We start from the raw sequence: 25,145 nt of genomic DNA on the forward strand, positions 1-25,145 counted from the left end.
ACCCGTCCCCGAGTCAGAAACCGTCCCGGTCTCCGAGTCAGGATCTGCCTCAGCGTCAGGACCCGCCTCAGCGTCAGGACCCGCCTCAGCATCAGGACCCGCCTCAGTGTCAGGACCCGCCTCAGAGTCAGGACCCGTCCCCGAGTCAGAAACCGTCCCGGTCTCCGAGTCAGGATCTGCCTCAGCGTCAGGACCTGCCTCAGAGTCAGGGCCTGTCACCGAGTCAGGACAGAACTCTGAGACGGGACCGACCTCTGAGACGGGACCTGCCTCTGAGATGGGACCTGCCTCTGAGATGGGACCTGCCTCTGAGATGGGACCCGTCTCCGAATCAGGACCCGTCTCCGAGTCAGGATCTTCCTCAGAGTCAGGACCCGCCTCAGAGTCAGGACCCGCCTCAGCGTCAGGACCCGCCTCAGCGTCGGGACCGACCTCTGAGATGGGACCGACCTCTGAGACGGGACCGGCCTCTGAGACGGGACCTGCCTCTGAGACGGGACCTGCCTCTGAGTCGGGACCCGTCCCTGAGACGGGACCGACCTCTGAGACGGGACCGGCCTCTGAGACGGGACTGGCCTCAGCGTCAGGACCCGCCTCAGCGTCGGGACCGACCTCTGAGATGGGACCGGCCTCTGAGACGGGACCGGCCTCTGAGACAGGACCTGCCTCTGAGACGGGACCCGTCCCCGAGACGGGACCGACCTCTGAGACGGGACCTGCCTCAGAGTCGGGACCTGCCTCAGAGTTATGACCTGTCTCTGAGTCAGGACCTGTCTCCGACTCACGACAGACCTCTGAGTGCTCATGCCTAATCTCACCAACGTAGTGACACCTTGTCAGAAGTGTCAAAACCGTTCCTCAGCAGAACTTCGCAACTTACCAGAGCGGATGATTATGGCCTTAAAGATTGCTTGCAAGTTTTCAATCTGAGAATACCGGAAACCTTTAGTCATCCGTTGTTACAGTGAGAGCAAGACGGGTAGATTGACCCGAAGAATCAGAATTGGAGGCCGAGGGAACGATGGCCCACTGGGAGGCTAGAAGGGGTTCGAAGAAGGAGAGAAGGTGGGGGGCTGACGTATCGTTAGAGAGGTGGGGGGCGGGGGAAGCAAAGGATTGAACGAAGGAGAGACATTGAGGGGGGGCTAGTGTACCATGAGAGGAACACTAGCCCACCGTCAATGTAGAGATAGATGTGAGGGGTCAAAGAGGTTGGGACCGGTCTAGCGTACCGTTGAGTGCTGGGGAGGCGGACGGACAGCAAATTGCAAGAAGGGGGAGGAGGTTTGGCTGTTGAAGGAGGGGGCAAAGGAGAGACATTGGGGGGGTTAGTGTACCATGAAGGTACACTAGCCCCCCCTCAATGTAGAGGTATATGTGAGGGGTCGAAAAGGGTGTGGTCAGTCTAGCAAACCATTAAGTGCTGGGGGGGGCAGACGGACGGCGAATTGCACGAAGGGGGAGGAGGTCTGGCTGTATGTAGAAAGAGGGGGGCGAAGCAAAGACAGTCGGGGGGGCTAGTGTACCATGAGAGGTAATCTAGCCCCCCCTCAATGTAGAGGTAGATGTGGGGGGTCAAAAAGGGTGGGGCCAGTTTAGCGAACCATTAAGTGCTGGGGGGGCAGACGGACTGCGAATTGCAAGAAGGGGGAGGAGGTCTGGCTGTATGTAGAAAGAGGGGGGCGAAGGAGAGACATTCGGGGGGCTAGTGTACCAGGAGAGGTACACTAGTCCCCCCTTAATGTAGAGGTATATGTGAGGGGTCAAAGAGGGTGGGGCCGGTCTAGCGTACCGTTGAGTGCTGGGGAGGCGGACGGACAGCAAATTGCAAGAAGGGGGAGGAGGTTTGGCTGTAGAAGGAGGGGGCAAAGGAGAGACATTGGGGGGGTTAGTGTATCATGAAGGTACACTAGCCCCCCCTCAATGTAGAGATAGATGTGAGGGGTCAAAGAGGGTGGGGCCGGTCTAGCGTACCGTTGAGTGCTGGGGGGCGGATGAACGGCAAATTGGAAGAAGGGGAGGAGGTTTGGGTGTAGAAGGAGGGGGCGAAGGAGAGACATTGGGGGGGTTAGTGTACCATGAAGGTACACTAGCCCCCCCTCAATGTAGAGGTAGATGTGAGGGGTCGAAAAGGGTGGGGCCAGTCTAGCGAACCATTAAGTGCTGGGGGCGCAGACGGACCGCAAATTGCACGAAGGGGAGGAGGTCTGGCTGTATGTAGAAAGAGGGGGGCGAAGCAAAGACATTCGGGGGGGCTAGTGTACCATGAGAGGTACTCTAGCCCCCCTCATGTAGAGGTAGATGTGGGGGGTCAAAAAGGGTGGGGCCAGTCTGGCGAACCATTAAGTGCTGGGGGGGCAGACGGACTGCGAATTGCAAGAAGGGGGAGGAGGTCTGGCTGTATGTAGAAAGAGGGGGCGAAGGAGAGACATTCGGGGGCTAGTGTACCAGGAGAGGTACACTAGTCCCCCTTAATGTAGAGGTATATGTGAGGGGTCAAAGAGGGTGGGCCGGTCTAGCGTACCGTTGAGTGCTGGGTGGGGGGGCGGCCGGGTCAGCGAATTGCAAGAAGGGGAGGAGGTCTGGGTGTAGAAGGAGGGGGGTGAAGGAGAGAATTAATCCCCCCGATCCACCTATAAATGCTATTTTATTTATATAATTAGGGCTATTGTAAGCAAAAATTTTAGTAATCGCGTAATCTATCGATTATTCTTACTATTAATCGAGTAATCATATAAAAAAAACTGACAAAATAACGAATTGGTAAATCTGGCATAACAGCAGTGTTACTATCGGATATCAATATCAGTCCAATTTTTCATTTTTGAGCTTCCCTAACAGATACTTTTTTGTTGTTTAGAAAACTGACCTGTAATAATAACAACTCGTTTTCTAAGTTAATCTGAGAAAAAGTCATTAAAAAATTTAAAATTAATTTCAATTTAATAAAAAGAGGCAGGCTCACAAATACGCTTATTGAAAATATCTATGATCCAGCTTTTAGTTTATGTAGTCAGTCAGTAGATGAGCTCTCACGTTGCCCCATACATGTCAAGCTTTGAGTTTGAGAATATGGGAAATGTCACCTGAAGTGGTGGTGGGCCATAATTTAACAGTTTATGTTAAATTATGGGGAAAAAAAAACTTAAATTATGGAAAAATTCTGCCGAACTTCCATAAAAAACGAGAAAGTGTACTGACAGAAATTACCAGGACATTTCCCTGTTTTTTTATGGAAAACTTTGAAATAAAATACTGTTAAATTACGGGAAACTTCTGATGGAAATTCTATAAAAAACACTGAAAATATCATGGCAGAGAATTACCAGGACATTTTCTGTATTTTTTATTTTTATTATTTTTTTTCAGAATTTCCATCAAAAAAATGTCCATAATTTAACAGTTTTTATGTCAAATTTACCAATATGTAGTTAACCCAAAACTGAAATTCTCTTTTTACTCTGTCTTTTGTGATGCATTCACAAACTTTTTTTTTAAAAAACCTTGGACATTTCCAAATACTTTTGTCCTCCAAACCATTGAAGTCTGTATTCTATACCATATGTTAATTATAGTGTAAATATATTAAAGTTAATGTATTTAATATATTCTTAACATAATTTGAAACAAAATTAAATTCTAAGTCCACAGGAAATGTAGTTGTAGAACACAAAACACTTAGTTTGAAAGTAGCTCATGCAAAGTGATGTAAAAATGAAACCATTCTGCAATCAATTTGCAGACTTTATTTTGCAATTTAAGACCATAAATTGACGTCATCTAGTCTTTATAACTAACCTTTACTATTATATATTAAGAGCTAAACATATTCTTGAGCTTGCTATTGTTTATCTTCTGTACATCACAACTAATTTATTGCAGTTTACTATACAAATTTTCAACATATAAATTAAATGTAAAGCAATTTTGACTCTAGTCTATGAAGTCAAATAAACAGTTTTGTTAAGTTATTACTATAAGATGGAACATAAAAAATTGCTTTTGAACATGAAAATCATAGTTGTAAACAGGATCAACATACTTCAAAATAAATGCCGAAAGTCTACCATTATTTTTATGAAATACAGGTATAAATATTTTGTTAAAATCAAATGCTACATAAACCTAGCCGGTAACACTTTATTTGAAGGCAGGTGAATAAGACTGACATGACACCGTCATAAACATCTGTCATGGACATGAATAAGTCTTCATAAATATTTATGACTGTTGTCATAAAGCGTCATTCAGTAAATCATGACACTTTTAATACAAAGTTGACATTATTGAAAATGTCTTTGTTTTGACAACTTGACATTAATCTAGACAAAATGATTAATGATTGATTAATAGTATTCAGCAGGTTGTTTTCTAATGTATTAAAATTAAATATGATCGAGACACTTAATGATATTAGCGATTAGGTAATCCATTCAGCAAGCACTTTTACTTTTAATACTTAAGTATTTTTAAAAGCCAGTACTTTTTTACTTTTACTTAAGTACAAATGCTAATGTGGTAGTTTTACTTTTACTTGAGTACATTTGTGTCTGTGTATTTGTACTTTTACTTAAGTACATTTTTTGAGTACTTTCTCCACCACTGCCCATCAGATACCATTCCCCTTGTTTTACAGTGGGGGAACCCTATCTGATGGCCATATTTCGCCTATCAGATACCGTTCCCCCACTGTAAAACAAGGGGAACGGTATCTGATGGGTGAAATATGGCCATCAGATACCGTTCCCCCACTGTAAAACAAGGGGAATGGTATCTGATGGGTGATTTTAACATATGGGGGACGGTTTCTGATGGGTGAAATACGGCCATCAGATATCGTTCCCCCACTTTAAAACAAGGTTAACGGTATCTGATGGGTGAAATATGGCCATCAGATACCGTCAGTGGCGGAGCCAGAGGGGGGGCCAGTGCCCCCCCTGTCATCTGATTGGCCCCCCTAGTGGCCCCCCCAGATGATTGACATGTATGACATGTAACAGCACCAGGTCATTCCTGTACATTATTTGGAATCATTCTAAGCCAACCTAATATCTAAAGAAGAAAAACAATAATAAATATATCAAAAGAAAATGTATAAAACTTTATATAAGTCCATGTGACATAAATAAATAGATTTTTATCAGGCGCGATACCAGCCTCCTTTATACTCATAACAACAAGCTGATATTCTTCTCCTGGGTGTTTCAGTTATGCTGCGCTGTGGTGCAACTCAAAGGCTAAAGCACTTCATACCTGGTGGTTGTAAAACACCAATAAGTTATGTATTAATCCTCCGCAAAAAAGAGAAAAAAACGAAGAGGGGCCGACAATGTTCATAGTTTGGAGCAGAGGTGGCGCTGGAGTTTTTTTCGTTGTCCGTCAAAGAAAAAAATAATTTTATTTCCAATTTGTAGTCATCAAACGAAACATTTATTATTTCTCTGCTAGAACGTTTTTGAAATCAGGTAAGATTTCACGAAATGACGTGATTAGCAGACGGCAGAACTCTGATCGTTTCCTGATCCCGCATCACTTCCTTCTGCGGGAGAAAAACCCCGCAGAAGTGGATCAGCTGCGCTAGGAGCTCCAAAGCCTCTGGTCCGTTAAAGCGACCAGATCAGAGATGATTCTCTGACTGATATTGTTCTTAGTCTGATTAATAATGAGCTCCACGATGTTCTCTGTGCGTAAAGTTGAAACTGTCTGCGCACCAAGTGGTCAGCTGCGCTTCATCACAGTCTGGACAGAAACCAGCGAACTGCTCTCTGTTCTTATCAAGACGAGGGAGAGGAGGGAATCTGACATATTAACTAGGTTAAGTTTTTACTGGTTTTGCTTTTAAAACACCATTAACGTAAGCAGTGTAACTATATATTGTATATTTGGCGTTTGTCATCTCATGTGTGATTAATTGGAGCGTAACCGTGGAGCAATTAAGCGCATTTATTGCCCAGCGCACTGCGCTTGTTTCTGCCTAACGGATCTGCACTTTAATTTCTTTCCTCTCTCAACAATCAGCTGTTATTCCTCTACATAAACTACAATAAGTAGATCACATTCTCTTTAGGTTTTCTCTGTGTGCTCCAAACTCATTAAATGTAAACTCATTAGAAGCCTGAGCCACCATCAGGCAAATAATTCTGGTCCGACCCGGACTATTGTTACCTGTCAAATTACCTGTCCAAACAGAGCTTCCTAACCAAGGTGTCCATAACTCTTCAACACGCTGTCAGCTCCCGGTCAGAAAGATGCATTTAGTTCAGTGTCCATGAGATGATATTCAGAAAGGATCTTTTATTTGATTGATTTTAGTTTCCTCTGCGATGAACTCTGCGTAAAGTCTATCATGTCTCCATGTGCGCCAGTCAAAGGTGTTAATTATAACATGACAGAGGGGCTTAAAAACTAACCAAATATTCAGTTTGGTTATTTTTTAAAATTATATATATGTGCACACACACACATTTAAAATTTTGCCCCCCCAGAGGTAGTCCTGGCCCCCCCTTGGCCCCCCCAACTTTAAAAGTCTAGCTCCGCCACTGGATACCGTTCCCCTTGTTTTAAAGTGGGGGAACCGTATCTGATGGGTGTAATATCGAGCATTAAAATACATTGCCCTGTTTTTATTTCATAAATATATATATGTATATATATAACTAAACATATATATACATTTATAATAATTATAATATATATATATGTGACTTATATGTTTTTATCATCACTATTATTTATTATTATTATTACTATTATTATTGTTGTTGTTGTTATTGTTGTTGTTGTTGTTGTTATTGTTATTATTATCAGTTTCCCGCAAAAACGTGAAGAAAGTGACAACTTTGCCGAAACATATTGTTTGAGCTTTCACGGTGTCCGTAGTTCCCTACGCGCATGCTTTCTCAGTGCTCAGCACGAGCACGCGCGTATTGTACCGCGTGGGCGGGGCGGCAAGAAGAAGCAGGGAGAACCGCATCTGATGGGGAAACGCGGATTGACGTAACACCACCATTCTAACACACCTACGTAGCGCCCAGCAACAGCAGGTCTCCGTCGCTGCCGCACAGGTGTAAACCCAGCGCGAGCATAGACATAATATAACATTATGTCTATGAGCGCGAGCGTCTCAGCGTTCATGTTGCGTTTGAAGGTGGCTCGGAAAAACAGGTTGCGACAAGTTAACAAAAGATTAAACAGTTTTACTTGGGTCCTTAGGCAAGATACTTCACCCGATATGCACGTATTATCCAGAAGGGGGCGGTAATGCAACAATGTAAATGCCGACAGTCATAAAATCCCAAAGAAGAAGAATAGGAGGCGTAACAACAAGATGCCGCATGGCTTCTTTTGTTGAATTTTCGAGAGTTTGTTTAAATGAGTTTCTCAACGAGAAGTTAATCCTGCTGAAGAAACTTTCACAGAGTTTAAAGGAATCGTCGTCAAGTCGGAGGAAGAGATGGATGATCAGCGCAGACTGCTGGATTTCTCCCGGACTCCCCGGATAATTTTACACCGGATAGGTAGGAAACACCAGCGATTGGATGAAAGTTAAGATCTAAATATAGAAGCTTTCTGTATGAGGATCATTTTAGTAACTGCTCCCCTCCTGTATAAATGTTTTGATATCAGATAAATGAATGTAAACATCACAAGTATGTGAGAGGCTTATTTATGTAGAGAGAAAAGAACCGATGGCCTTTTTATGGCTCTCCTCCTTTAACTACTGAGTCTTACTTTTGAAAACATGAGAAATATAAACTATGCAGCGCAAGATTAGTAAAACAAGCAACATAAACCAATACTAGTGGTGTTAGTAGCTGTAAAATGTAATAAATTGTAGTGACGATTGTTTGTCAAACCAAATATAAAAGTCCAACCAACCAACCACTGCTGCACTGAGGTGATGCTTCGTACGTAGGTATGAAGTAAAATGTCCAAAAAGCTTGAACATTGCTTTTAGGGTTTATTTTTTCCAGTTTAGCAAGCAAATAACAAAGATCAAAGTTTTCATTGTTTCCTCTCCTGCTCTGGTGAAAACCCACAGGCCCAACCCAGTGCATGCTGGTCCTGTACCAGTCCCTAAACGTATAGAAAATGGACCCACTGTCAGTATTCTGGGTTCTTGGTTTAGGACTTTTTGTCTTTTCTGTTTAACCAGTTATGTTCTAGTTCACTTTAGTTCAGCCCTTCATGGTTATTCTAGTTTTATTATTTAATGTCACTTGTTAAATAATGAAACTAGATTAATTAACACTGAATGATCCACCAAGTCCTTCTATAGCTCAGTGTTCGGTCCGGTCTTCATCCAAATTATATAAACTTTATGAAATATTTATGAGTTTTGGTGTATCACAAGCAGCCATTTTTTTTAGTAAATATGAAAATGAAAACATATTTAGGCCAACATGTTCAGCTAGTCTTGGATCCCTTTAAGCCTCTCAGTTTCAGTTCGTCACCTCAACTTGTTTTCTCCTGTTAAACTTCCTGCTTCTCTACCATCTTGGTTGGCCTGGTTTTTTGGATTATGTTCATTTCACTCCAACTTTGGAGACTTTTCTTATTAAAACATCAACAGAACTTTACGCCTTTCATAATTTGGATCCACTTTTGGATCCACTTCATCCTACATCATGACACCCTCAGTTCTTTTTATCTAACTTATAAAAGTAAAGAAACAAAAAAATTATAAAACAAACAACACAAAAATTTAACTCAAAGTTCAAAGTAATAGAAATAAAAAGTAAATATCTCCAACATGTATGACAGACTTTATTAAATGCAGCGCAGCCACAATGTGTCCACTGAACTGCACAGATCACTGTGCACCTGAAATGATAGGATATGATTAATGTACACTAATATTACACTGTTTCAATCTTGCATAGTATTCCTACAAACATATATTTAACAAAGTTTAGTAATAGTGTTATTAAACTAAAATATTTTAAAGCATAGGGACAAAAAACCCCACATAACACATTTTGTCCTCATTAACCGCCAAACAATAACTTGTTTAACGACTTTGTAGACGGCAAATTAAAGCTTATAAATATATTTAGAAGCTGCCTGTTATGTAACCTAAAAACAGAAAGGCTTAATGAAAGCCCAGTATAAAACAAATTAAATAAAACTTACTGTAATTTGCGATGAAATAAAACACATGAAACAAAATTTCCACAGGTAGGACGTATTTTTAAGAAATCTGCTGAGTAAGCAGTATGTGACGTAACGTCGATGTGCGCATTACCGCAAGGTAGGGCGGATTTTCAGGTAGCACTGATAGTCACGCCCCACCATCCACCTCAGTTGTCGAGTCCTCGGGCAAGATACTTCACCTGATATGCTCGTATCATCCAGAAGGGGGCGGTAATGCAACAATGTGAATGCCGACAGTCATAAAATTCCAAAGAAGAAGAATAGGAGGAAGGAAACTGAGGCTTCTCAAACTGTCACATAATTCTAATATTACAATGGAACGGTCGCATCTAATAGCAAATGGTCAGGATCTTAAAGGCTTCATTAATAAGCTAAATACAAAACCAGATATAATATGCTTTCAGGAAACATGGCTCAAGCCATCATTGCAGTTTAATATTCATGGTTACTCAGTTTTACGTAAAGACAGGATAAATGGGAGTGGAGGAGGTTGTGCCATATTCATAAAGGAAAACATAACATTTATTCAGCTCCAAATAATATCAGACTTGGAACTTACTGCTGTAGAAATATGGACAAATGATGAGAATATCAAAATAATAAATTATTACAATCCAGTAAACAATTAGAAAAGTTGAAACTTGAAACAGTCCTAGAACACTGGAGAGGGAAAATGGTTTGATGTGGGGACTTCAGTGCACATAGCACTTTATGGGGAGATCAAGATGATTATAATGGAGGGATTTTAGAAGAGATGATTGAAGCAAAAGAATTGGTCATTTTATATAATGGAGTAGGTATTCGGGTGGACTTTGTAAGGGGTAGGGAGTCTGCCATTGATCTGGCTTTTTTTTTTTATTAATCTATTGCTAATATTTGCAGATGGAGAATATTTAAAGAATGCACAATGGGGAGTGATCACGCTTCCAATTTTTGTCAGTGTAGGAATAGATACAGAGCAAGGCCAGGTAAAAACTGCGGGGAGATGGAAGTTTGGGAAAGCAAACTGGGATCATTTTAAAATGGTGACTTGAAGGTTGCTTTTATGGTTTATTTTTTCTAGTTTGACGAGCAAATAAAGAAAAAACTTTTATTTCCTCTCCTGCTGTTAGAATTATTATTTGTTTAATCTTACTTATATGAAGCTTATAGTGTTATGCCACTTTTAGGAGGCTGTTGTTTGTTCTTGTTTGTTCACTTCTTGTGTTGCAGAAGTAGTCTAACCACATAGAAGAAAGTGCGTGCAAAGCAAGTGTCAGTAGAAACTTGCTTTGAAGACAACTGTGTTTTGCTTGAGATAAGCTGCAGAACAGGAACCCACCCCAACGGCCTCGAAGAGAATGTGCTGTTCAGTTATCTTATATGGATAAGAGTTTGCTGTGTCAAGGTTCAACAGAGTGTGCTCCCCTCCCCCTTAGCTGTTGAAACTTCATGTAACTAGGGCGTTCCTAATCTAATAAAAGAGCGAGGCGAGCAGAGAAACTTCAGAGTGTTTGTTCGGAGATTGTAACTGAAGCTTTCTCTGAGCACTCTCCTCGCGAGTAAGAAACTCATTACTGACTCTTTGTCTCTGTTCTTTGCAGTGTGTGATAAATGTCTAGCGCTTGAACCTGACACCTGCTCTGGTGGAAACCGACAGGCCAACCCAGTGCATGCTGGTCTTATACCAGTTCCTTTATTTATAGAAAATGGACCCACAGTTCTAAAGTTAATAATAATAAATACATAATATAAAACAATTGGCAACATACAAATAAACTGTAAAAATAAACGCCAAAATATAAAGTGGACTAAAAATAAATATTAACATATCTAAAAGTAATAAAAATAAAGAATAGCTCAAAAATAAATAAGATCTAAAAATAACATTAATGCTTACACTGAATGATTTCATAATAAATAAATAATTTATGAAAATCTGGTCATTTGATAATTTTCCAAATGTCAACTGATCGGTCTGTCTGCACTCTTGAATTTTCAAGTGTTATTTTGTTCCTTTCAGTCTTACAAGCTGAAAATCTTCGGTCATTTACTTTAATAAATTTTATGTTTATTGAGGACAACAATAAAGTTAACAAGTCCTCTTTTTTTCTGTTTTCTTATCCAGATTGCCTGGAACATAAAGTTCATAGCCAGGAGTGGAGATCCACTCTGGACCAGGACGAGTTTGAACCTCTGCAGGTGAAACAAGATGACAAAGTCATCTTCCAGGAAGCTGCTGAAGCTGAGAACCAAAATCGGGGAAGAAGAAAACCTTTCTCATGCGGCATCTGTGAAAAGTGTTTCGCTTTCAAATCTGCTTTTGATGCTCACATGAGAACTCATACGGGTGAAAAGCCGTTTTCATGTGTGACCTGTGAAAAATGTTTTAAAGTAAAATCTCAATTAACTCTGCACATGAGGATTCACACAGGTGAAAAGCCGTTTTCATGCGAGACCTGTGGAAAATGTTTTCATCGAAAACAACTTTTAACTCAGCACATGATGATTCACAAAGGTGAAAAACCTTTTATTTGTGTGATCTGTAGCAGGCGTTTCACTTTAAAATCTGCTCTCAATGTTCACACAAGAACTCATACAGGTGAAAAGCCTTTTTCCTGTGTGAACTGTGGAAAAAGTTTCACTGTAAAATATTCTCTCGATGTTCACATGAGATCTCATACGGGTGAAAAGCCGTTTTCATGTGAGGCCTGTGGTAAAAGTTTTTGTGACAAGCGGACATTAACTTATCACATGACGATTCACACCGGTGAAAAGAAGTTTTCATGTCTCAACTGCGAAAAATGTTTTACAGTAAAATCTCATTTAACTCGGCACATGAGGATTCACACAGGTGAAAAGCCGTTTTCATGCGAGGCCTGTGGTAAAGGTTTTCATCAAAAACAGCTTTTAACTCAGCACATGATGATTCACAAAGTTGAAAAATCGTTTATGTGTGAGATCTGTGAAAAACGGTTCACTTTAAAATCTGCTCTCAGTGCTCACCTGAGAACTCATACTGGTGAAAAGCCGTTTTCATGTGGGACCTGTGGTAAAAGCTTTCCTGTAAGACGGACTTTAATTTGTCACATTAGGAGTCACACCGGTGAAAAGCCTTTTCTGTGCGTGACTTGTGGACAGGGTTTTGGTAAGAAACAGACTTTAACTGATCACATGACGATTCACACTGGTGAGAAGCCGTTTACATGTGTGACCTGTGGAAAATGTTTTCGTCTAAAATGTAATTTAACTAAGCACATGACGATTCACACAGGGGAAAAGCCTTTTTCGTGTGTGCACTGTGGAAAGTGCTTTCGTCAAAAATGTCAATTAACTAAGCACATGACGATTCACACCGGTGACAATCCCTTCTCGTGTGAGACCTGCGGAAAAAGCTTTCGTCTAAAATATTATTTAACAGAGCACATGAAGATTCACACAAGTGATAAGCCTTTTGTGTGTGTGATCTGTGAAAAGCGTTTTGTTTTAAAATGTACTCTCAATGTTCACATGAGGACTCATACGGGTGAAAAGCCATTTTCATGTGAGACCTGTGGAAAATGTTTTTGTGGAAAACGAGTTTTAACTCAGCACATGATGATTCACACAGGTGGAAAGCCTTTTGTGTGTGTGATCTGTGGGAAGTGTTTTCGTCTAAAACATCATATTAATGAGCACATGAGGAATCACACAGGTGAAAAGCCGTTTTCATGTGTGACCTGTGGTAAACGTTTTTGTCAAAAACGGACTTTAATACGTCACATGAGAAGTCACACTGGTGAGAAGCCGTAGAAGTGTTTTTCATGTGTGAGCTGTGTTAAAGTTCATTATAAAAGTCATTTGGATAAATGTAGTTATGGACTGAAGGACTTTCTTGTTGTTAAAATGAAGAAATTGTTTAATGTATTAAATGTGATGGTTTGGATCTTGACATCTGGATACTTAGATATGTGCATCTCTGAGCGATAGTTTGTCTTTTGCTGGCATATTCTGCAGTGATAAAGTTCATGCTTAAAACTGTAAATCTAAGGAGTCTAATACACAAATGTTGATCTATTTGCTGCTGTCATTCTACATCCCTGAAAGACTTCTCCATTCAATATGGGAGACATTAGGAGAGTTTGACCGGACATGGACTCCTTTCCAGAACGTTCTAATAAGATTGGACTGAAGGGATTGATTTGTATTGTTCTGTACTATATGCAGAGTGAGTGAGCTTGATGGGATTTACTTTAATACATGTATAACCAAATATACAAAGTACTTTTGTACACTAATTGTAATTTTTCGTCTTAGTGGGTTTGCATTCTCAAATATATTAACACACAAAAAAAATCTTTAGCAGGTTTAAAGCAAAACTAGATTGAAACTAATGCTGTCATTTTTCACATTTTAACCAGCCTTATTTTAGGTATGTAAAAGCTTTTCGCATGAATTAAAATACCTTTGAACTTAACAGAAAATGTAATATTCACTGTAAATGTTTTTATGCATTTATTATTTTTGATTGTACATAGTAAGTGATTATTGTCTTCAATAATTTGATGTGTATCTTGTCTTGGTTGTACTGTTTTTCTCTTTTTTTGCTGCAGCTGTCTTATTAAAGGTTACTTTCTTTAAATGCTGAAACTAATTTACCTAATACGTCTGTGTTTAATGGCTTAAAAATTGCAGGAATGTTTGAGTTTAAGTGCAGAGTGTTGCATAATATCGCTTACAAAGGTACAATATAATAATTTTGATATATATATTATATGAAAAAACTATTAAATAATTTTAGGATTAAAGAGAGTAATGACATTTATACCGTAGTGCACTACGGGTTAAATATTGTAACTATAGTGCAAACCCAGATTTCCTCTTTTTGTGTTTTTGTTCCACTGAAATGATCCAATACGCCCCCAAAATCCCAAGAACCAGAGGCTACCTCAGACCAGTAGCCCTGGCGGCTGGTAAGAACCACCTGAGCCACCAGCCGGTACTGGTTGGTAGCTCAGCCTGTAAGAAACCCATAAATGAGCTATGTGCTGCTGCCAGAATCATCCCCAGTCACTAATCTCCCTCCCCGGTGTGTTTCACTGTTTTCATACAACTCGCACTGTATGAGAACTATGTAGATGCGATGCTCGTATGCACCACAAGGTGGCGGTAATGCAACGATATGAATGCCGACAGTCATAACACCCGGAAGAAAAAGAGAAAGCGGAGGAGGGAAAAGATGGCGCTGCTTTGTTTAATGTTCGAGTGTTAATCCAAACGAGTTTCTCAGCAAGCGGTTAATCCTGCTGAAGAAACTCACACAGTTTAAAGGAATCATCGTCAAATCGGAGGAAGAGATGGATGATCAGCGCAGACTGCTGACTCCCCGGATAATTTTACACCGGATCGGTAGGAAACACCACCGTTTGGATGCAGGCTAATGTTTAAGTAAACCGATAAATTAATTAAGTGTAGAAATTAGTAAAATGTTACAGTAGGCATATCGTTTGTCATTCCAGATTTAAATATCATGAGAAATGAAGAATAACAGATAAATTGATAGTACATACAGAAGGGCGAGAGAAAACGGTTATAATTTGTTCAGATTCAAGCGTTAATAAGCATTCAAGACGTAACTTCAGAAGGCGTTCACTCAGTTTAATTTTAGATTAATTTTAATTTTAGATTAAAAATTATGTATCTCAGTTTAAACTAGTACGGATTTCTGCCCACACTGGTGTGGTAGGAAATGAGTCGGCTGATAGTTTTGCTAAAAGTGCTGCAAAAAATTAAATCGTTGATGTAAATATTAAAATAAGTAAAAAATTAGATGAAGGATATTATAAAAATGTATATTGAGAACAAATGGCAAAAACAATGGGATGCAGGAGGTAGTGCTAGGTTTTATTATAGTATCAAAAAAGTTGGAGAATTTAGGAAAGTTAATAGAAATAAAAAAGAAGATATTATATCCAGAATAAGATTTGGACATACAGGATTAAATGGTATTCTTAAGATAATTAATAAACATAATACAAGTTGTTGTTATTGTGAACAAATGGAAACAGTACAGCATATATTTTTAGAATGTTATAAGCAATGTAATGTAATACGCAGGCAAAAGAAATCCAATGTCCAAACAACTAGAAGGTGTCTTTTATGGTTTATTTTTATCCAATTTGGTGAGCAAATAAAGATAAAATTTGTCATTGGTTTTACTTCTCTCCTGCTCTGATGGAAAACGACTGGCCCAATCCAGTGCATGCTGGTCCTGTACCAGTCCATACATTTATAGAAAATGGACTCACAGTTCTTCCTGTCTACCTTAGAGAAGTAAATAGCAATAAATAAAATAAACAATCATACAAATAAACCAAAATATAAAGTGAACGAGAAATAAAAATAAAGAATACCTTCAACATAATACCTAAAAATAATAAAATGTACTTTTAATTAACAATAATGCCCAAATTAGTTTGGGCGTCTGTTTTGAAATGAGTAAAAGTGATTTTTTTTCTTCAATCTGGTCATTTTGTGATTTCTGTAATAGACAATGAAAGTCTTCTCTCATTTACTTTAATAAAATAAACATATCTTCTTTTTTCTGTTTTCTTGTCCAGATTGCCTGCAACATAACATTTACAATGAGGAGCTATGGAACCAGGAGAGGAGATCCACTCTGGACCAGGAGGAGTCAGAACATCTGCAGGTGAAGCAAGAACAGGAAGAACCAGAAGATCATCAGATAAAAGAAGAGCAGGAAGATCTAGAACATCAGCAGATAAAAGTGGAAGAGGAAGAAGTTTGCTGCAGTCAGGGTGAAGAACAGGTTGATCTGAAACAGGAGACTGATACCTGCATGGTGGTTCCTGTTGATGAGCAAACATCCCACACTGAATCAGAACCAAACAGGAACCAAGTCATCTTCCAGGAAGCTGCTGAAGCTGAGGACCAAAATCAGGAAAGACGAAAACCTTTCTTATGTGTGACCTGTGAAAAGCATTTCCCTTTCAAATCTATTTTTGATGCTCACATGAGAACTCATACAGGTGAAAAGCCGTTTTCCTGTGTGACCTGTGGAAAAAGTTTTAGTCAAAAACCGAATTTAACTGAACACATGATGATTCACAATAGTGAAAAGCCGTTTTCATGTGTGAACTGTGGAAAAGGTTTTAGTCGAAAACGGGATTTTACTCGGCACATGTTGATTCACACTGGTGAAAAGCCGTTTTTATGTGTCACCTGTGGAAAAAGTTTTAGTCAAAAACAGGATTTAACTCAGCACATTATGATTCACACTGGCGAAAAGCCGTTTTCATGTGTGAACTGTGGAAAAGGTTTTAGTCGAAAACATCATTTAACTCGGCACATGATGATTCACACTGGTGAAAAGCCGTTTTCATGTGCGAACTGTGGAAAAGGTTTTAATCAAAAACAGAATTTAACTCTGCACATGATCAATCACACTGGTGAAAAGCCGTTGTCATGTGTGAATTGTGGAAAATGTTTTAGTCGAAAACACGATTTAACTCAGCACATGTTGATTCACACAGGTGAAAAGCCGTTTTCATGTGTGTTCTGTGGAAAAGGTTTTCGTCACAAAGTTACTTTAACTCAGCACATCAGGCGTCACACAGCTGAAAAGTTGTAGAACTATTTTCTATATATGTCCTGTGTTGAGATTCACTATAAAAGTAATTTAGATGGAAACTGGAGCTATACACTGGAGGGCTTTCTCGTCTATAAAGTGGAGAAAGTGTTTAATTTTCTAATTTTTTAAATGTGATAATTTGGATCTTGATTTCGGATACTTTAATATGTACAGTATGAACTTGAAGAATTGATTTGTATTATTCTGAATGGAGACAATAAGTGGGGTCCCTGCCAGCATGCCTAGGTGGGCCCCATGTGGGGAAAAGGAGGGCTGGCATGTGGGTCCCATATGGGTTTGCCCCTTTAAGGCCAAAGCCCACTTGGGCCCTACATGGTTTTGGACCCACATGGGTTTGTCCATTTAGGGCCCATGTAGGGTCCTAAATAAAATGTGTAATATAAACATATTTTCCATCATTGATTGTTCTTGATTGTACAAAGTATGTGATTATTTTCTCCAATAATTTGGAGTGTTGCTTGTGCTAGTTGTATAATTTTTCTATTTTATGCTGTGGCTGTTTTCTATTAAAGATCAGTATTTTTTTTTAAGCTGAAACTAATTTAATCTACACATATAGATACATGTTTGTTTAAGTCCTTACAAAGTCACTTGACTTGCATTTCCTTTGAAAATGCAGTGAGTGCTGAACGCTACTGCTGAAATTTCCATAAATATTTGAGTTCAAATGCAGAATCATGGTTACAAAGGTAAAGTATAATATATATTGAATAATTTTAGGATTAAAGAGAGCAACAACTTTTAACATTTAACCCATAGTGCAGTAATAAAAATGTATAAACTAACAGTCAACAGGAAAACCGTTAGCTTAAATATCAATATTGTGTTGGTTAACACGACTTAACCCATTAAATAAGGGAGGTTTAGTTTTTAGATAAAAAAAATTATCTAAAAATCTAATATTGGCTTAAATGCTATCAGTACCATGTTGCGGTATGTTAGCATATAGCATGTTGGATAACATTAACTCTGTGCATTCAGTAAGTTAAGCTTAGCTTTTTTGTCCCAATTAAACAAAAGCTAATGTTAGCTTAAATGCTACATCATGTTGGCTAACAGTAAATGAATCTGTTAAGTAAGGTAACTATTTGTAACTATTTTCTAGTCCTCATTGCATACTGGTCTCACCTCTGTCAGACTACCTGAGGGCAGCCGTCAATACTTTCCAGTAGTTTGAGTGCTAATGGGGAAATGACTAAAGTACAGGCCATTTTATATCCTCCTGACTACCAGGAAAAAAATATTGTCCAATCACAATTGTTTTTAAATCCCAGTCTTTGTAAGGTAATAAAAAGTTTTATGCACTTACTTTGTCTCTTCCCATGAAATGTATTACTGATAAATGCCATTTTTATGAATTAGAAAAAGGTATGTACACAAGTCCCACCCCTTTACATGTGGTATCATTGAAAAGCCCTAAATGTCCTCTCCAGTTACCAAAAGGAATTAATTCAGTAGAATGCAGGGGGTGGGAGATATTCAAGTTTAGAAATGTCCTCTACAGAGGACAAAAATGAACTACTGGTAGTCAGAAGGATATACAGAAAACTAGGCAATACCTTCAGCTTCCCATTTCTTTGTTTACGAAGAAATACTTTGTGGAAACCTTTCAGTTTTGATACATTTAACTGCTGGATCTTATCTAGCAAATCACAAGTTAGCTGGTGTCAGCATTCATTAGCCAGAGGTTTATACAGTGCTGTAAAAACCAGCTCACCTCCATACAGATTTCCCCTTTTTGCTTTTTTGTTGTACTGAAATGATCCAAATCAGTATTGGGAAACACCAGAAGGCTGTTTCATCTTACTGTTGTAAGATTACAAAATCCAGGATAAGAAATAAAGTTGGGCTTATCGTGCCATTGGTTCATCCTGGCTTTTTCCATTTCACAAAAACCAAACGAACAACATCCTTTGTTCGGTTGCACAGTGTGCGAGAAGCGAAGGCCACAGGCTTCTCTGTTCCATCAGGCTGAACTTGGGCAAAGACAGCTCCTAGTCCGAAATCAATACATAGAGAAGGGTTAAACAGTGCAAGAGCAGGGCTGTTCACCAGAAGCTGCTTAATTTCTTCAGAGCTTGTCTGTGCTTCTGCTGTCCATACATAGTTACTTGTCCCTCTTCCACAAGAATGCATAGGTGCTACTATGGTTGCAAAATTGGGCAAGAACTTGGAGTACCAAAATACCAACCCAAGGAAGGATCTCAATGCAGCAGCATCGGTTGGTGGAGGAGCATTTGAAACAGCGTCAACATGTTCTTTGTCTGGGAGAATGCCATCTGCAGTTATGACATGACCCAAAAAACATAAAGATGTCTTTCTGCAATGACATTTGTTTTCATTTAGCACAAGACCAGCAGTTTTGAGCTTTTGGAGGACATCATTCAGGTTGCTGTCGTGCTCAGAAGGAGTTTTACCATAAACGATGAGGTCATCCAGATAATTCTGGACACCTGGAAGATCTTTTAGAATCTCAACCATCATCTTTTGAAATGCTGAGGAAGCGGAGGCAAGGCCATAAGGAACTCTGCAAAATCTGAAAATACCTTCATGTGTGATAAATGCAGTTAAATCTCTGCTATCTTCATGCAGGGGTAGCTGGTAGTATGCATTGGCTAGATCGAGTATAGAGAACAGTGCAACACCTTGTAAACTGACAACTCATCCACATGTGGTAGGGGATAGCACTCTGTAATAAGAGCTCTGTTTGGTACACGGAGGTTTGCGCACAATCGTATTCCTCCTGTTTTGCGTCCTGTTACTACAGTTGGTAAAACCCATGGCGATGCATCAATGCGTTCAATGACTTCCAGATTTTAGGATGCGGTTCAGTTTGGCTGAAACTGGAGCTCTCACTGCAAAGGGAAGGCGTCTAAGCTTTTGTCATACAAGTTTAACTGTAGGATCCAATCTTACTTTATGAACGAATGATTTCACACAGCAGCTGAGGTAAGTGATGCAGGTGATGCGTCTGTTGTCATCACGGGAGCAGCAGGAGCAGTGTACTCTACTGTCGAGAAGGAACCACTTGTATGTGTGTGGGCTACAGAGAAATGGAGAACATATTTGTCGGATCAACGCTTCACCCTTCAAACAGACCATCAAGCTCTGACCACACTTCTGAGCACAAAAGGACTGAATCGAGCTGGACTGCGCATTGCATGATGATCAGCTCGCCTGCTGTAATAATTTATTTATTTATTTAATGAATAAATAAATAAACTTTTAATATTCATTATAAACTAATTTTTATACATTGATTGTTCTTTATTTTAGTAAATATGGATAATTATCATTGTCTTCAATAATTTAGTTTGTCTTTGTCTTAGTTGTATTTTTCTCTTTTCTGCAGCACCTGTCTTCTAGCATATAAACTACGTTTAAAGACTACTTAAAGACTACGTTTTTCAAAGAGAACTGGCACTTTGGGAAATCTTTAGATGTGATGATTGGATGATCCACAAGGTGGCGGTAATGCAATGGCATGAATGCCGACAGTCATAAAATCACAAGGAAGAAGAAGACGAGTAGGAGGAGGAGGAGGAGGAGGAAGAAGAAGACAAAGGACGGCACGCGGTCTGTTGTGTTGAATGTTCCAGTGTTTCTCTATGTCTTCAGTCCAGCTTAAACGAGTTTATCTACGAGCGGTTAACTGCTACTGAAGAAACATTCACAGAGTTTAGAGGAATAACCGTCAAGTCGCAGGAAGAGATGGATGATCAGCGCAGACTGCTGGATTTCTCCCGGACTCCCCGGATAATCTTACACCGAATAGGTAGGAAACACCAGCGATTGGATGAAGGTTAAGGTCTAAATATAGAAGCTTTCTGTATGAGGATCATTTTAGAAAATGTTATTTTACCGTATAAATGTTTTGTAAACGGGTAAATGAAGGCAGTAAATGAATGGCTTTTATGTAGAGAGAAAATGGAGCGAATTACATTTTTTATGGCTCTCCATTAATTACTGAGTCTTTTGAAACAGGGGAAATGTGAACAATGCAGCGCAAGGTTAGTAAAGTAAGCAACATAAAATAAAAGCTGTGTTAGAAGCTATTAAACTCAATTTGTAATCAATAAGTTGTAGTGGCGATTGTCAAACCAAACATTTTATAAAAGTCCAACCAACAAGCCACTGCTCTGGTCAAAATCCACAGGATGTTGACAAAAAAAATCCAGTGCATGCTGGTCCGATACCAGCATAGACATAATATAAGGATAGACGCCTCATGGACCGCTTTCGCCTATTGTCGCTGACGAGATTTAGGGCGGCCATCTTGGAGCGGTACACCACTCCACTCACCGTAATGTGTTTAACAGGCACAATGACTTATCAGCCCATTTAATCGATCATAACACGCTTTTTTGTTACTGGAAACCATATTCAAACATCTATCAAAGCTACATTTATAAACAATTGTATTTTTTAAGTATGTTTTTAATACATAGTTCAGCATATTTAAATATGCTTAGTGGCTAAAACAATAGAATAGGAATGGAATATTCTGATAAAGATGTATGATGAGCATATTAAAAAGCACACAGCCGTTCATAATTTAATAAATAATTTAGTAATATCAATACATATTTATATAACTATACAGATTTACGGAATCTCAGTTAGCCTTCATAGCGGAGCTGAACCCCGTATTACACCATTCACTGTAGCCAATATTAGCTGGTATCTCGCCGGTGGACATAAATACAGTAAAGTAATATTCTAATCACAATATATGCACAATAATATGTCCATCTTAATTGTGAAATGTTGTCTGTGGAGCCCTCACTTCAATGGTCCATCGATCAGGAGGACTGATCCTCAGGAGCACTGAGGGATAACAACAAAATCCCTCAGTGCTGAGGCATCTTCTGCTGTTTTGGTTGAGCAAAGTAGGAAGGACGACCGCTCCAAGATGGCCACCGTATTTCCTGCGCCGGAGCAGCCAATGCGGGGTCTACTCTTATATTATGTCTATGCATACCAGTACCTATACTGACAGAAAATGGACCCACAGTTCTTCCTGTCTAACTTTGGAAAGTAAATAACAAAAGAACACAATCTAAACAATTATTAACCTACAAATAAACTCATGTTTGTAAATAGACCCCAAAGATGTAAAGTGGACTAAAATAACATTTTAACATAATTCAAAGAAATTAAAATAAATGATAGCTCCAAATGAATAATATCTTGAAATAATAAAATTTGGTGTTAAATATTAACAATTATCCCTACTACAATTAGTTTTGGAATACTTTTTAAAAATCCTTTTGTTTCAGAATTCTCCAAATGTCGGCTGGATATGTTGACTGATCTGTCTCTCTGTCTATGCTCTTGAATTTTTAAGTGTGGGTTTTTTCTCCTTTTTTTTTCATTTCTGTCTTAAACGATGAATAATTTCTCTTATTTACTTTGATGAAGTTAACAATTGCTGTTTTTATCTGTTTTCATCTCCAGATTCCCTGCAGTGTAACATTTATAACCAGGAGAGGAGATCCACTCGGGACCAGGAGGAGTTAGAACCTCTGCAGGTGAAACAAGAACAGGAAGAACCAGAAGATCATCAGATAAAAAAAGAGCAGGAGGATCTAGAACATCTGCAGATAAAAAAAGAGCAGGAGGATCTAGAGCTTCAGCAGATAAAAGTGGAAGAGAGAGAAGTTTACTGCAGTCAGGGTGAAGAACAGGTTGAGTTAAAACAGGAGACTGATACCTGCATGGTGGTTCCTGTTGATGAACAAACATCCCACACTGAATCAGAACCAAACAGGAAGCAAGTCATCTTCCAGGAAGCTGCTGAAGCTGAGAACCAAAATCAGGAAGCAAGAAAACCTTTCTCATGTGTGACCTGTGGAAAATATTTCAATCAAAAACAAGGGTTAACTCGTCACATGACGATTCACACTGGTGAAAAGCCGTTTTCATGTGTGACCTGTGGGAAAAATTTTAGTCGAAAACATTATTTAACTGAACACATGATGATTCACACTGGTGAAAAGCCGTTTTCATGTGTGACCTGTGGGAAATGTTGTAGTCTAAAACAGAATTTTACTCGTCACATGATGATTCACATCACTGAAAAGCCGTTTTCATGTGTGACCTGTGGGAAAAGTTTTTGTCGAAAAAATAATTTAACTGAACACATGATGATTCACACTGGTGAAAAGCCGTTTTCATGTGTGACCTGTCGGAAATGTTTTAGTCTAAAACAGATTTTAACTCGGCACATGATGATTCACACTGGTGAAAGATTTTCATGTGTGACCTGTGGAAAAAGTTTTAGTCGAAAAATGTATTTAACGGAGCACATGATGAGTCACACTGGTGAAAAGCCGTTTTCATGTGTGACCTGTGGAAAAAGATTTAGTTACAACGTTAGTTTAACTCGTCACATGAAGATTCACAACGGTGAAAAAGTTTTGGCCTAAAACAGAATTTAACTGAACACTTGAAGTTGCACACTGATCAAAAGCCGTTTTCATTTGTGACCTGTGGGAAAATTTTTCATGACAAAGTTTAACTCGGCACATGATGACTCACACTGGTGAAGAGTCGTATGTTGAGTTTCACTATAAAATTGATTTGATTAAAAAGTAGAATATGGTTGAAACGATTCCTCAAGTGCTTCAAGTACCTTGATTATTAAAATTTCTCAAGGAAAATTTATCTTCCTCGAAGCTTCACTAAGTTATATTTTATTATTTAATGCTTCGTGATCCAGTTGGGTTATTACTTGCGTTGCACAGAGCTCTCACTTCCGCCTGAGTTTTTGACGAAAGCTAAGTGTTGGCATAACGTCCAGTTTTCAAGTTTGGCTTGAGGATTTTATCGATTGATGATGTTTGGGTCTTTGTTGTGTATTGGGGGACCAATAAACATCCTTTAAATGACTGACATGTATTACCTTAATACACTTATGATCAAAAATATAATGTGCTGTTATGCACCAAGTGTACATTTTCATTAATGGTTGTAAATTCTCAATTATATCTACATACAATAAAAAATCTTTAATATTCATCCATCCATTTTCTTGCACCCATGTCCCTTGGTGGGGTTGGGAGGGTTGCTGGTGCCTATCTCCAGCTGGCGTGCCGGGCGAGAGGTGGGGTCACCATGGACAGGTCGCCAGTCTGTCGCAGGGCAACACAGAGACACCTAGGGGCAATTTGGAGAAGCCAATTAACCTGACAGTCATGTTTTTGGACTGTGGGGGGAAGCCGGGGTACCCGGAGGGAGCCCACAGGGAGAACACGCAGACTCCTTGCAGAAAGACCGGGGCCGGGAATCGAACCCAGAACTTTCTTGCTGCAAGGCAACAGCTCTACCAACTGCGCCACTGTGCAGCCCCCTTTAATATTCACTATAAAGTAATTTTCATTGATTGTACAAAGTACGTTTGATGATTATTGTCTCCAATAATTTAATGTGTTTTTTGTCTTGGTTGTATTTTTCTCTTTTATGCTGCAGCTGTCTTCTGTTGTTACTATGAAAAGATTTTAAATTTTTCAAAGAGAAGTGGCACTGTATGAGAACTCTTTAGATGTGATGGTCGTATGATCCACAAGGTCGCGGTAATATGAAAGCACAGTCTTAAAACACCAAAGAAGAAGAGAAAGAAAAAGAAGACACGTTAAGGTGAACGTTTCAGTGTTCGTCATAACACTGCTGACTGCTGCTGAAGGAACTTTAACAGAGTTTAAAAGAATCATCGTCAAGTCGGTGGAAGAGATGGATGATTAACGCAGACTGCTGGATTTCTCCCGGACTCCCCAGATAATCTTTCATCGAATAGGTAGGAAACACCAGCAGCGATTGGACCTGTGAAGAAATCTTGCTATTCTAAGTTTTTGTTTGATTCAAAGTTTTGCTTTTGATTCTCACATGAAAATATTTCTGATGTGTGCAAATAAGTTTGTTTGGCAAATAACTAAGTTCACAAGACAAAAATGAGTTATTTTAAAAAAGGTTTTTTAAACAAAACCTTTTGTTTAAAAAAAAATTACAATTCCAGAAGTTTTGATTACAATTTTATTTTACTTAACTGAGGTTAGTTGTTTCCCCCATTGAATAATTGAGAAAAATCTTTTTACTTCATACTCTGTGAACCAGACCCTAAACTTACTTAAAGTCTGGATTGAGTTTTTTTTCCTCTTCATTAATGACAGTTTTATTACATACATTATATCTCATGGTAATTCAGAGTGAGTTATTTTTCATTCTAAATGAATATCCTTGTTGGACTTTTATTTAAGTGCTATTTTCCTTCAAGATACATTTACCTAACACCTGAATAAATCCAATGTACATTATGCAGCAAAGGAAATTAGAAGATTGGACAAATATCCATTATGGATATGAT

The 25,145-nt window shown here is 39.1% G+C and overlaps 2 protein-coding genes across 4 annotated transcripts; both read left to right on the plus strand.

The window, feature by feature from the left end:
- Nucleotides 1–6,916: 6,916 nt before the first annotated feature.
- On the plus strand, nt 6,917–17,313 carry LOC103472655 (uncharacterized). Of its 3 annotated transcripts, none has more exons than XM_081612495.1 (2): nt 6,917–7,517; nt 11,261–13,765. In XM_081612495.1, exons 1-2 carry the CDS (start codon nt 7,454–7,456, stop codon nt 12,922–12,924), a joined length of 1,728 nt encoding a protein of 575 aa, XP_081468621.1. In that variant the 5' UTR covers nt 6,917–7,453; the 3' UTR covers nt 12,925–13,765. The 3 variants fall into 3 exon arrangements, with proteins under 3 accessions (XP_081468621.1, XP_017162917.2, XP_081468622.1); XM_017307428.2 differs by lacking the exon at nt 11,261–13,765 and adding an exon at nt 15,732–17,313 and having other exon boundaries at nt 6,918–7,517; XM_081612496.1 differs by lacking the exons at nt 6,917–7,517; nt 11,261–13,765 and adding exons at nt 14,296–14,520; nt 15,732–17,313.
- Nucleotides 17,314–20,306: 2,993 nt separating this feature from the next.
- LOC103472613 (uncharacterized) lies at nt 20,307–23,361 on the plus strand. The gene is made up of 2 exons (XM_017307423.2): nt 20,307–20,558; nt 22,241–23,361. Exons 1-2 carry the CDS (start codon nt 20,495–20,497, stop codon nt 23,209–23,211), a joined length of 1,035 nt encoding a protein of 344 aa, XP_017162912.1. The 5' UTR covers nt 20,307–20,494; the 3' UTR covers nt 23,212–23,361.
- The last annotated feature ends 1,784 nt before the right edge of the window (nt 23,362–25,145 follow it).

This window comes from Poecilia reticulata, chromosome 11 (assembly GCF_904066995.2).
Source record: "Poecilia reticulata chromosome 11, P_reticulata-male-v2, whole genome shotgun sequence".
NCBI classification, from domain to species: Eukaryota; Metazoa; Chordata; class Actinopteri; order Cyprinodontiformes; family Poeciliidae; genus Poecilia; species Poecilia reticulata.

Bases quoted from the DNA above. Each gene is read 5' to 3' on its own strand.
- LOC103472655 (XM_081612495.1), top strand. From the start codon at position 7,454: ATGGATGATCAGCGCAGACTGCTGGATTTCTCCCGGACTCCCCGGATA. The intron at 7,518-11,260 runs GTAGGAAACACC...TTTCTTATCCAG, and splicing joins GATAATTTTACACCGGATAG to ATTGCCTGGAACATAAAGTT.
- LOC103472613 (XM_017307423.2), top strand. From the start codon at position 20,495: ATGGATGATCAGCGCAGACTGCTGGATTTCTCCCGGACTCCCCGGATA. The intron at 20,559-22,240 runs GTAGGAAACACC...TTTCATCTCCAG, and splicing joins GATAATCTTACACCGAATAG to ATTCCCTGCAGTGTAACATT.